This window comes from Diabrotica undecimpunctata, chromosome 5 (assembly GCF_040954645.1).
Source record: "Diabrotica undecimpunctata isolate CICGRU chromosome 5, icDiaUnde3, whole genome shotgun sequence".
NCBI lineage: Eukaryota > Metazoa > Arthropoda > Insecta > Coleoptera > Chrysomelidae > Diabrotica > Diabrotica undecimpunctata.
This window is the reverse complement of record NC_092807.1, coordinates 93,990,819-94,002,915: the sequence shown is the minus strand read 5'-3', so window position 1 is coordinate 94,002,915 and position 12,097 is coordinate 93,990,819. Positions and strand designations below refer to the sequence as shown.

At 35.3% G+C, this 12,097-nt stretch overlaps 1 protein-coding gene across 1 annotated transcript in view; it reads left to right on the top strand.

Moving 5' to 3' along the window:
* The window catches only part of LOC140441479 (medium-chain acyl-CoA ligase ACSF2, mitochondrial-like), a 30,624-nt gene that overhangs the window by 5,331 nt on the left and 13,196 nt on the right, over positions 1–12,097 (top strand). Inside the window, exons 3-5 of the mRNA XM_072532225.1 lie at positions 8,225–8,445; positions 9,379–9,496; positions 10,338–10,582. Coding sequence (XP_072388326.1) covers positions 8,225–8,445; positions 9,379–9,496; positions 10,338–10,582 — 584 coding nt within the window. The remainder of the gene's footprint in view (positions 1–8,224; positions 8,446–9,378; positions 9,497–10,337; positions 10,583–12,097) is intronic.

Genomic DNA, 12,097 nt, shown 5'->3' with positions numbered 1-12,097 from the left:
AGATGGTAAAGCAGTAGGCCCTGATAATTTTCACTTAGAATTCTTAAAACTTATGGACTATGATGGCATAAAATGGTTGACAAATATATTTAACAGTATATATGATACGGGCGTGGTTCCCCAAGAGTGGTTGGTGTCAACTTTTATAAATCTTCCAAAAAAACCCAATGCGAGAAAGTGCGAAGATTATAGAATTATAAGCCTTAAGAGCCATTCACTTAAAACATTTCTAAAGGTCATTCACAAAAGAATATATACAAAATGTGAGGAACAACTAACAAGAACACAATTCGGATTTCGTGATGCTCTGGGAACACGGGAGGCCCTTTTTGCTGTACAGGTGCTATTTCAGAGATGCAGAGATGTGAATTGTGACATATACGTATGCTTTATAGATTACCAGAAGGCATTTGACAGAGTAAAACATGACAAATTATGACTCTAATGCAAGAAATTGGAATTGACAACAAAGATCTTAGAATTATCAGAAACATTTACTACAATCAAACGGCTTAAATCAAAATAGAAGACCAGGTAACTGATAAAATTGCAATAGAACGTGGAGTACGACAGGGCTGTATTTTGTCTCCATTGTTGTTCAACATTTATTCTGAATGGGTATTTAAGGAAGCTTTAGACGGTTATGCGAAAGGAATACTAATAAACGGTGAATGGTTGAATAACATTAGATATGCAGATGACACTATAGTTTTTGCCGATAATCTGAATGACTTACAGATATTATCAAATCGCATAACAGAAGTCAGCAACAGATACGGACTAGCTCTTAACATTTAGCCTAAGAAAATCAAATTTATGACAATTAGTAAAAAACCAATACTAAACGCTCAACTTACAATTAACCAACAGAATATCGAAAGAGTTGAGCAATAAACATATCTAGGCACCAATTTAAATAGCCAATGGGACCACTCAACAGAAATTAAACAGCGAATAATAAAAGCAAAAGCAGCATTCGTTAGAATGAGAACCATTTTCAACAGTCGAGACATATCATTAAAAACAAATTGCCGTCTATTGAACTGCTACATATTCACAGTTCTGCTCTACGGAATGGAAGCATGGACACTGACTGTTGCATCTATGAATCGGCTCGAAGCTTTCGAAATGTGGTGTTATAGGCGCATCTTACGTATATCCTGGGTTGACAGAGTTACTAATGTGGAGGTCCTGCGTAGAATGGGGAAAGAATGTGAAATTCTCATGACCGTCAAAACTAAAAAGTTAAAATATCTAGGACATGTAATGAGAAATCAAGAACGTTACGGCCTTCTCCAGCTGATTCTCCAAGGGAAAGTAAATGGTAAGTGTTCACGCCTCTATCCAATTTAAGTTTATGTTATACATTTTTACAACCCGGCAACATAGTAGCGTAGGAAAATATATTAGGCCATATGTGAAGATAAGGCGAGTCCCTTAAGGCACCCCAAAGACGACAGACAGCACTCAAGTACGAGACGGGATCGGTGATACAGCATTCAGAGCGAGCGGACATAATACTTAATAAGCGTTTATATATTGTATTGTGTAATTCAAAATAAAGTCAGTTTTGTTTTCGCACGGAGTTTGATTATTAACCAGCGGCACAAGCGAAGTGCATATCAAGCAAATCCATGGTCTATTCGAGCCGAATCATCAAATTTTTGTGTTGAAACAGTGTAAATTCACCGAATTCCGAACTCATATTTGTGTCATCAAATTAGCGGGCGAAATAGTGCATTCATAGTGGCCCGAGCGCGTTATAGACTGTCGAACGTTATTCTTAAGACAGTTACATAATTGGACAACTGTGGGTTTAAAATCTGTGAAGACCTATTATACGAGTTGAGACGAACATCCTTGGCGCCAGGAGGCTAGAGCTGTTAGAATAAACATACAAATATTTTGGTGAGCATATCCATTTCACATTTCCTTTTATTTATCAGTCTTTGTACCTTTATTCTGCACATGTGATAATTCTGAGAACGTTAGGGTCGAAAATCAAGCGATTTATAATCTGTTTCTGTTTACTGTTTAATTCATTATAAAATTATGGAGAATTTAAAGCGAAAAAGGGGCGGTTTTAAATGCAAACTCACAATATTTTCGAAATTTATATTAGCGTTAAATGATAAAATAACTAAGGGTGAAACGATTTCAGATTTAGAAGTATTACAGGCTATTGAAATGGTAAATAATATAGAACATTTACAGGACGAATTCGATGAGGTTCAGGGGCAAATAGAAAATACGGTTCAATTTGAATTATTAGAGGATGAATATACGGAGCGCGAAGAATTCTATAACAAATATTATTCACAATTAGCGGTAGCGCGAAAAATCATTCGCGATAATCAACAAGTAGCTTGTATAGAAAGCGATAAAGCAAGTGAGCGCTCTAAGAATTCATATACAGGGCATTGTATTGAGCTTAAACCTATCGAGTTACCAAAATTTGATGGTAATTATAATAATTGGTTAGATTTTGCAGATCTTTTTGAATCTTTAGTTAACAGAAATGAGTACTTAGACAACATAAGCCGTTTTCATTATTTACGAAGTTCATTACAGGGCGGTGCGGCGCAGGTCATACGAACATTAGAGTTTACCGCCGAAAATTATGCAGTTGCGTGGAAATTAATTAGGGAAAGGTACGATAATAAGAGATTATTAATTTCCAATCATGTTAATGCCTTATTTAATATAGAGCCAATACATAAAGAGTCATCTAATAGATTGCGGCAATTAGTTGACATTTTTTCGAAGCATTTATACGCGTTAAAGCAGCTAGGGCTACCTACTGATTCGTGGGACATACTCCTTATTCATATTATTTCTTGTAAGTTCGATACATCGACTTTACGCGCATGGGAGAATAGCAAGACACATAATGAAATTCCTAGTTTTGATGATTTTAAAACGTTTTTAAAATCAAGGGCGGACCTCTTAGAACCTCTTGAGGTAAATCAAGCTGAAAAACAAAATACACGGAATATTTCTCAGGCGGGCGCATATTCACGGAATACGAAATATTCACATAACATTCGCGGTCTATATTCATCACAGGGAACTTTAAATAAATCGGATAATACACACTGTTGCCCTATTTGCAAAAGGGAACACACCATTTATCAATGCGGCGAATTTTCAAAACTTTCATCTAGGGACAGGTTTGATAAAGTAAGGCAGGTCAATCTTTGCACGAATTGTCTTAAACCTGGACATTTCTATAAGCGGTGTAGACAATCAACATGCAAGAAATGTGCGTCAAAACACCATACGTTATTGCATCCAGATAGGTCAAGCGAACAGAACGCAGCTTTAGTTCATCAACCGGTAGAAAACGCGAGCGATATACGATCTGCAGATAATATACAAGGTAGTTTAAACACTACCAATTTGTCAGTCTCGGCAGTTAGCGCTGCAGATCAAACTATACTGTCCACAGTATTAGTTAATATTTTTGACAGCCAAGGTAAGGCATACATAGTGCGAGCTTTGTTAGATTGCGGTTCACAAAGCTCATTCATAACCGAAAATTTATGCGATAAACTTAGATTAAAAACGACAAGCGCGAACATATCAGTCATGGGCATAAATAATATTGCATCTCCCGTTCGATTAAAATGCGAAATAAATATACAGTCGCGTAGCGATATAACTTTTCATACAACTTTAAATTGTTTCGTAATACCAGAAATTACGGGGTGCGTGCCGGCATCTGAAATAAACATTAGCGATTTGCAGATACCTAAACATTTAAAATTAGCGGATAATCATTTTCATAAGCCACAAAAGGTCGAATTGTTGATAGGAAGTGATCTATTTTGGCAAATACTGGGCGCAAACAGAATTAGTTTAGGTAAAAATAAACCATTCATGCAAGAAACAATGTTTGGCTGGATCATAGCAGGGCCGTATATCAGCCAAAACAAAGCATCAGAAAAGCGAATAACTAAGTGTAATTTCACAAACACAATCGAAGTTACAGAACAGCTAAGTAAGTTCTGGGAACTTGAAGAGGTTTTCAATGGAAAACCTGCACTCTCGGGCGAAGAAATTGCATGCGAAAAACATTTCGAAGATACGGTGAAACGCGACGCGACAGGCAAATTCATAGTATCATTGCCATTCAAAGAACCGATAAGTTCACTCGGTGATTCATTTCGTCAAGCAAATAATAGATTTTTAAATCTCGAGCGTAAGTTGAATAAAGATGCAAATCTTAAAACTCTTTATAGCGAATTCATCCAGGAATATAAAGAATTAGGACATATGAAAGGTTTATGCAGAATTACGGAAGCGGCAACAGACTTTAGGGTAAATACTACATTTTATTTCATGCCACATCATCCAGTATTAAAAGAAAATTCTTTGACGACACGTTTGCGCGTTGTGTTCGATTGTAGTGCGCCAACTACAAACGGCATTTCATTAAATAGTATTCAAATGGCCGGACCAACCTTACAAAATGATTTACTCTCCATTTTATTGCGTTTTAGAACACACTTATATGTAGTTAGTGCGGATATAGAAAAAATGTACCGTCAGGTATTGGTTGCAGATGATCAAAAATCCTTACAATGTATCTTATGGCGAAATAATCCGGAAGAACCGATTGAAATATTTCAGTTACAAACTGTTACATACGGTATGAAATGCTCTTCTTACTTAGCGATTAAATGTCTAATGACATTGGCAGAGGAGCAAGAAGCTAAAAATCCTAACATTGCTAGCATTATTAAATCCGATTTTTATGTGGATGACCTTTTGACAGGTTTTGATTCAAAACAGAAAGCGCGCGAAGCATGTAAACAACTTTTTGAGGTCCTCAAAGGCGGAGGATTTACATTGCGTAAATTCTATTCAAATGATCCTGAAATATTGAGAGATATACCGGATAATTCAACTACGGGTTCCGTTATTCAATTCGGTGAAAACGAGAAGGCGAAAACTTTGGGATTATTGTACTCACCGCAATCAGATACTATGTTTTATAGCATAAGTTCATCTCTAGGCCATATAATCACAAAGCGAACTTTATTATCGGACATAGCTCAAATTTTTGATCCCTTGGGTCTATTAAGTGCGTGTACCATCATAGCGAAAATTATGTTACAACAACTATGGCTCGAGCGTCTTTCATGGGATGATCCCATACCGGAGCATTTAGCAAATAATTATTTACAGTTTAGGAATAAATTAGGAAGCTTAAACAATTTAAAAATACCTCGGCATGTTATATGTTCTAGTAAGGTCAAACTAGAACTTCATGGATTTTGCGACTCCTCAGAAAAGGCGTACGGTGCTTGCATATTCATTAAATCTATCGATTCGTTAGGCAGGTCGTATTCATTCTTATTATGTGCAAAAAGCAAGGTTGCGCCCTTAAAGCCAGTTACTTTGCCGCGTTTAGAGCTCTGTGGAGCAGTAATTTTATCGCGTTTGACCAATAAGGTCAAAAATTCATTAAATGTGCAATTTGATACGTGTTACCTCTGGACAGATTCATCGATAGTACTTAGTTGGTTGAAAACAGCAGCCAATGCATTGAAGACGTTTGTTAGTAACCGCGTAGCAGAGATCCAGGAAACCACTTCGTTTGCGCAGTGGCGTCATGTGCCAGGCAAGGATAATCCTGCAGATCTAGTGTCCAGAGGCGTGGAACCAGATAAAATAATGGAGTGCAACTTATGGTGGCATGGACCGGAGTGGATCATGCAAGATTCAGATAAATGGCCAAATTTACAAGTTGTCCCCACTGAAACAAGCGAAACGAGGAAAAACATAAAGGTTTTTACGAATAAACTTGATAAAACACAGAATACGGAAGTATTTTCATTTGAGCGCTTCTCTAATATTTTACGTTTAAAAAGAACCGCTGCATATGTGTTCAGATTCATCCGCATGTGTAAAAATAAGGAAAGAACTTCTGAACCCCTTTCTTTGGATGAAATACATTCTGCATTTAATCGTATTCTAAAACTGTGTCAATCACAGTCATTTTCTAATGAAATAAAGCATTTGAACCAAAAGGGATCTTTAGATAAAAACAGTAAACTTATAAATTTATCTCCATTTCTTGATGGTCAGGGCATCATGAGAGTAGGCGGGCGTTTAAAGCATTCCATGTTTACGTATGACAAAAAACATCCTATCATTTTAGCGGCAGATCATATAGTTACATCGTTAATATTTAATCATTTTCACAAGGATCTTATGCATGCTGGTCCTCAGCTTTTACTTGCAACTATAAGAGAAACTGTCTGGCCGTTATCAGGAAGAAATTTAGCGCGACGTACCGTACACAAATGTGTAAAATGTTTTAGATTAAAATCTAAATCCATTCTACCAATAATGGGTGACCTACATGCCCAGCGTCTCGCAGGTGGCCCACCGTTTATTGTAACAGGTGTAGATTATGCGGGCCCTTTCTTAATTCGCGATAGAAAGGGTCGAGGTTGTAAACTAATAAAGAGTTACATGTGTCTTTTTATTTGTTTTTGTACGAAGGCCATACATTTAGAATTAGTTACAGAACTGTCTAAGGAATCATTTCTGTTGGCCTTTAAAAGATTTATTGCGCGAAGAGGCAAGCCTCAAAAGATGGTCTCCGACAATGGAACCAATTTTATAGCAGCTAGTTCGGAGTTAAAATCGTTAAGAAAATTTTTAGAGCAGCACACTCCCGCGATAAGAGAATCCTTGCTAAAGAATAATATTTCGTGGTCCTTCATACCTCCCTATTCTCCACATTTTGGCGGACTGTGGGAAAGCGGAGTAAGAACAGTTAAGCATCATTTGCATAGAGTTTTGGGAAACGCGCACTTAACGTTCGAGGAATTTTATTCGTTGCTTGTGCAGATTGAAGCTATAATAAATTCCCGACCGATTCATCCTTTATCCTGTGATCCAAATGATCTCTCCCCATTAACTCCTGCACATTTTCTCATCGGAAGACCACTTATTACCAATCCGGATCCAGACTTGCGTCATGTTCCAGTTAATCGGCTCTCAAAATTCCAGCATATTCAGCAGCTTTCTCAGCATATATGGGAACGATGGAACAAAGAATACATCTCCGAACTACATAAACGCACGAAATGGACTACTACTAACGGTGAAGTTGCGGAAAACACGTTAGTGCTCATAAAAGAGGACAATTTACCTCCATTAAGGTGGAAGTTAGGTCGCGTGATCGAACTTTTACGCGGCAGTGATGGTGTAGCCAGAGTTTTTAGGATAAAGACAGACAATGGTATCATAACTCGTTCTTTTTCCAAGGTGTGTCCGCTACCCGTTTCGGACTAAGCGTAGTTTAAACATTTGAACATTTAGCATTAGCAGACGATTTTGTTGGCAGTGTTTGCCAAGGCGGGGGCCATGTTCACGCCTCTATCCAATTTAAGTTTATGTTATACATTTTTACAACCCGGCAACATAGTAGCGTAGGAAAATATATTAGGCCATATGTGAAGATAAGGCGAGTCCCTTAAGGCACCCCAAAGACGACAGACAGCACTCAAGTACGAGACGGGATCGGTGATACAGCATTCAGAGCGAGCGGACATAATACTTAATAAGCGTTTATATATTGTATTGTGTAATTCAAAATAAAGTCAGTTTTGTTTTCGCACGGAGTTTGATTATTAACCAGCGGCACAAGCGAAGTGCATATCAAGCAAATCCAGTAAGAGAGGACCGGAAGCAGACGCATTTCCTGGCTTCAAAATTTACGAAAGTGGTATAACACGACTACCACTGAACTGTTTCTCGCTGCAATAAATAAAGTAAAGATAGCCGTGATGATCGCCAACATCCGGAACGGATAGGCACTTTAAGAAGAAGAATAACATTGAACAGTGAAAAGTGAAAGGGTTAAAACCCGTTCAGTTCCGATCATATCTACCTCTTCCGCAGAAATAACATCCACAGACGCAAACCATCAGTAAGACATAACCCAGCTACCCAGAGCTGACACCCAATAAAACAATTCACGTTATGAGGAGGTGGAGCACCTAAAACAGGGCAATAGAATCATACAAAAGAAAAGATAAACCAAAAAGCGAGAGAACAACATGACAATGAATGAACAAAAATAGGTCACTTGAGAAAGGCACGCTGCCGAAACAGATGTAGTGATAATTAATTATAATAAAAATTTGTGGAAGTGTTGAAAACAAAAGTTTATAGTGTCTTATTGCTTAATAATATATATTTTTAGGTCTCAATGAATCCATTTTACCAAGCCAACGAAGCAGAGAATTTGATTAAACAGGCAAAGATAAAAGGCCTTATATGTGGTGATGTGTTTCGCAAACAAGATTATTATCAGATATTGAGATCAATTTGTCCGGAATTAGAGGACAGTAAACCTGGCAAAATCTATAGTAATAAAATTCCCAGTTTGCGAACTGTTATACATATAACTGAAGAAAACAAAAAGTAAGTATACATTAGTTATTATTCCTATTTTCTTGTTTGTGCTTTGCTTTTTAAGATATGTTATTAAAAAAATTTAAATTTTTTTAAATTTATATCCAGATTGCTCTTCTCATTTCCTATTTCCTCATTTATTTCTTGCAATAGTGTTTTTAATATCATTTTATTTCGATGCTTTTATGGGTTTATCACCACTTCTTCCCTTTTTTGTTCTTAGATTTTGTATAAATCTACTGGATTCTCTAAATTTCCGCTTCCCCTCCCCCAATACATGTGTCTATTTCTTGGCATTTATATTCCCAACCTTATATTCTGGCTTCTGTTTTATGACCAATATTTAAATTTATCGAATCTGTATGAATGACTAAAACCATTCAAAATACGCGAGAAAAAACGTATCTACAAATTTCTGAGTACTAGACAATACCTTGTAGATTCGATGGTACAGTGTCCAAGATCGATCGACCCAATTCCATATTAATGAAAAACCGAAAAGGAATAACTTGGCCTTATGACAGTTTCAGAGAATTTATTTTCCTTTACTCTACTGCATGAATCTCTCTCTACTCATATTTAGTTATTACTTTGTAATACTGATCCTAGCTATAGACCAAATTTCAGAAAGAAACTATCATTATCATGGATTGTACGCTTTTTTTTTTCTGATGGAAATGTTTGCCTATGGATGGCTCGTTTAGGCAAAGTCTTCGTCTCTTCTCTCAGGGCGTATTTATGGGTAGAGGATGGTAAAATGGAGATGAAATATGGTTTTTTAGATGTTTCTTTTGTATTGTTTAAATTTACTATATTTTATAAAGCGCCTTGCACAAATACTTCTTGGTCATTATAAATCTCAAAACTACTATTACAAAAAAACCCTAAAGCCTAAACGCTTGTCATATTTCTATGTACAGTTATATTTTTGATTTGTTTTAGAGGAACATTTAAATTTACTGATATACTGAACATGGCTGATGAAGATACTATATTACAAATTAAAAATCGCCAAAACAAAATAAGATTTGATGAACCTTGCAATATTCAATTTACATCGGTAAGTATTAGATAATTTGTCTTTTTTGAGAAGTAGATATCAATAATTGTTTATTTAATAATTTTTATTAAATTCAATTTTTTGTGTTTTAGCTATGTACATTGGCTTTTAATTTAAAATTTTAAAATAGGCACGTGCTTCGTTTGTCTGTTGTTATTAATTGTGTTTTAAATCTTCTAAAGTGCTAAATTGATAAATTGCTAAATTTTCAAGCTTCATTGTAACATTTAAGGCTATTTTTATACTACAACTATACTTGTTTAAATCTGTTATACATGGATTAAGTAAGTTACTGTGATCTTTCAAATACGATAACACTATGTGAATTTTTTATCTTATGACCTATTCTTTGTAAAATTGGGTAGCTCTGTTTACTATTGATATTGTATTAGAACAAATATATGGACTGACGCTGTTTTGTAAATACGAAACGAAACGTTTCCGCTAATATATGGAATAGTTAACTAGGGTATTTTTTAAGCTTAAATTGTTTTCTGTTCTATGTTTCCACTGCAGGATGCTTAATATATCTCTTCTTGGATTGGAAGCAATCGATGCGCAGTCGCATAACTAGTTCTAGTCTAAATTTCTGTAAGCACAAGCAGTTACGCTCTTAACAGACAACAAATACCGTCTCTGCATCTTTAAAATTAAACCTAAGTAATGAATAGGACTTCTTGTGTATTTTGATAAGAAAGACAGTGTTTTTTATCATAATATGGCACTTCTTATTAAATCTGTATTTATTGTAGCCAAAATACAAGACATAATTTGTAAGTCACTTTATTATTTACCCTATTTTAAAAGTCTCTGCTGTTAAATTATCCTACCCATGTTTTAGGGCACCACAGGTATGCCAAAAGCCCCTGTACAGAGTCACTTCAATATTGTTAATAATGGATATTTTTGTGGCAAACGGATAGGGCTGCATCACAAACACCATACAATATGCTTGCAAAATCCATTATTTCACGTATTTGGGACTATAGCTACACTAAGTGCAGCTGTTGGTCATGGTGCTACAATCGTTTTACCCAACGACGCATACAGTCCAGAGAAAAATTTAAATGCTATTGTACAAGAAGGGTGAGTTAAATTTAAGTTGTATTAAAATAATGGTGTAAAGGCCAAAGGGCGTAACCCTCAAAAACTGGAAATTTAGATTTTTTTTTTCTGAAAGACTATCGTTAAATTAATAGATAGATAGAGGTGTTGCAGTTTCATGTGAAACTTACAGTAAGTTTGTAGAGTATAGTATTTCTAATTAATAAATTAAGTTTTGCACAAATTCACTGCTTCTAAACTTTGACAACTTTAAACATTTATTCTAAGATGCTCTCTTTTCTTCGTTCCCTTATTTTTATCTTTTCGCTTCTCACCTCTCAAAATAATTCCTAGCCATTCCGCTTCTTTAATTTTCTCTCTGCAAAGCTTTTTCCATCCTACCTAAATTGAAAACAAAGCGATCTCTTCGTAATAATACCTTCGCCTTTTTCCAAAAAAATTTCGTGTAATTAGAAAGTTATAGAAATTTAACACATGTACGATCTAAGAGAATATGGGAAAAACCTTTACTGATGTTCCATTTACAGACGAATATAAAATTCCTAATCTGTTCTCAATTTTCTATTCTTATTCTTTGTCTTATCTACATACTGAAACGTAGACAAAAAAAATCGACTATTAAACTCTATACCTTTCTACAAGAAAGAAAAGACTTTAAATTTCTATGAAGGTTTTTATAGAAAAGCTTCTAAACCGCACAAATAAAGTTTTAATAGCCTGCACACTACAACATTGTTATTTTTTTCTCCAAATCACTAATTACTACTTACTCTTGAAAATTATAGTGGAAGTGAGGATTTTCTGGGGTACATTGAAATAACAAACGCCATGTTTCGTTCGATAGCAACATCGAGTTAGAATCTATGGAGAGGGCATCACGTGACTAAAAACGACCTCACTTCGACAATATTGTTAAGATTGTTTTGACACTTTTGACAGATCGTATATGTTTGTTTACGTTTGTTGTTTTTCAAATATTTTTAGTTTTATAATACTTTTATAGAAACTGTAATAATATATTGCGATAGTGCATAATAATGGTTTCTTGTTCTCAACGTAGTTGCAGTAGCAGAAGCAATGTTAATAAAAAATCTTCAGGAATACCGTTCTACAGGTTAGTATACAAATATGTAAACAAAGTAATGGCCCGTACTTCAGAGAATAAATTAATAGTATTTGACTGTATTAATTTATCTTTATGTATAATATATCGTGTTTTTAGTGTTTACCGCGGGATAAATAAATCATAGTTTATTAAAAATGTATTGCAATTTTTTAGATTATGATTAAATCTTCTGAATAACTAGTCATATTTTTATAGTAGTTTTAATATTATTGAGTCCGGCCATGATCCCACCGCCATATTGGTATCATCGTTAGCCACGCCTACCTACGCCGTTTTTAATACACACGTTAATATGCTCATAGCTTCTCCATAGATTCTAACTCGATGGATAGCAACGACTTCTTCTTTATTTCAATAAGCAATATTGGCAACACGCCATATATCGACTGTTTACAAAAGTCATACAAAGA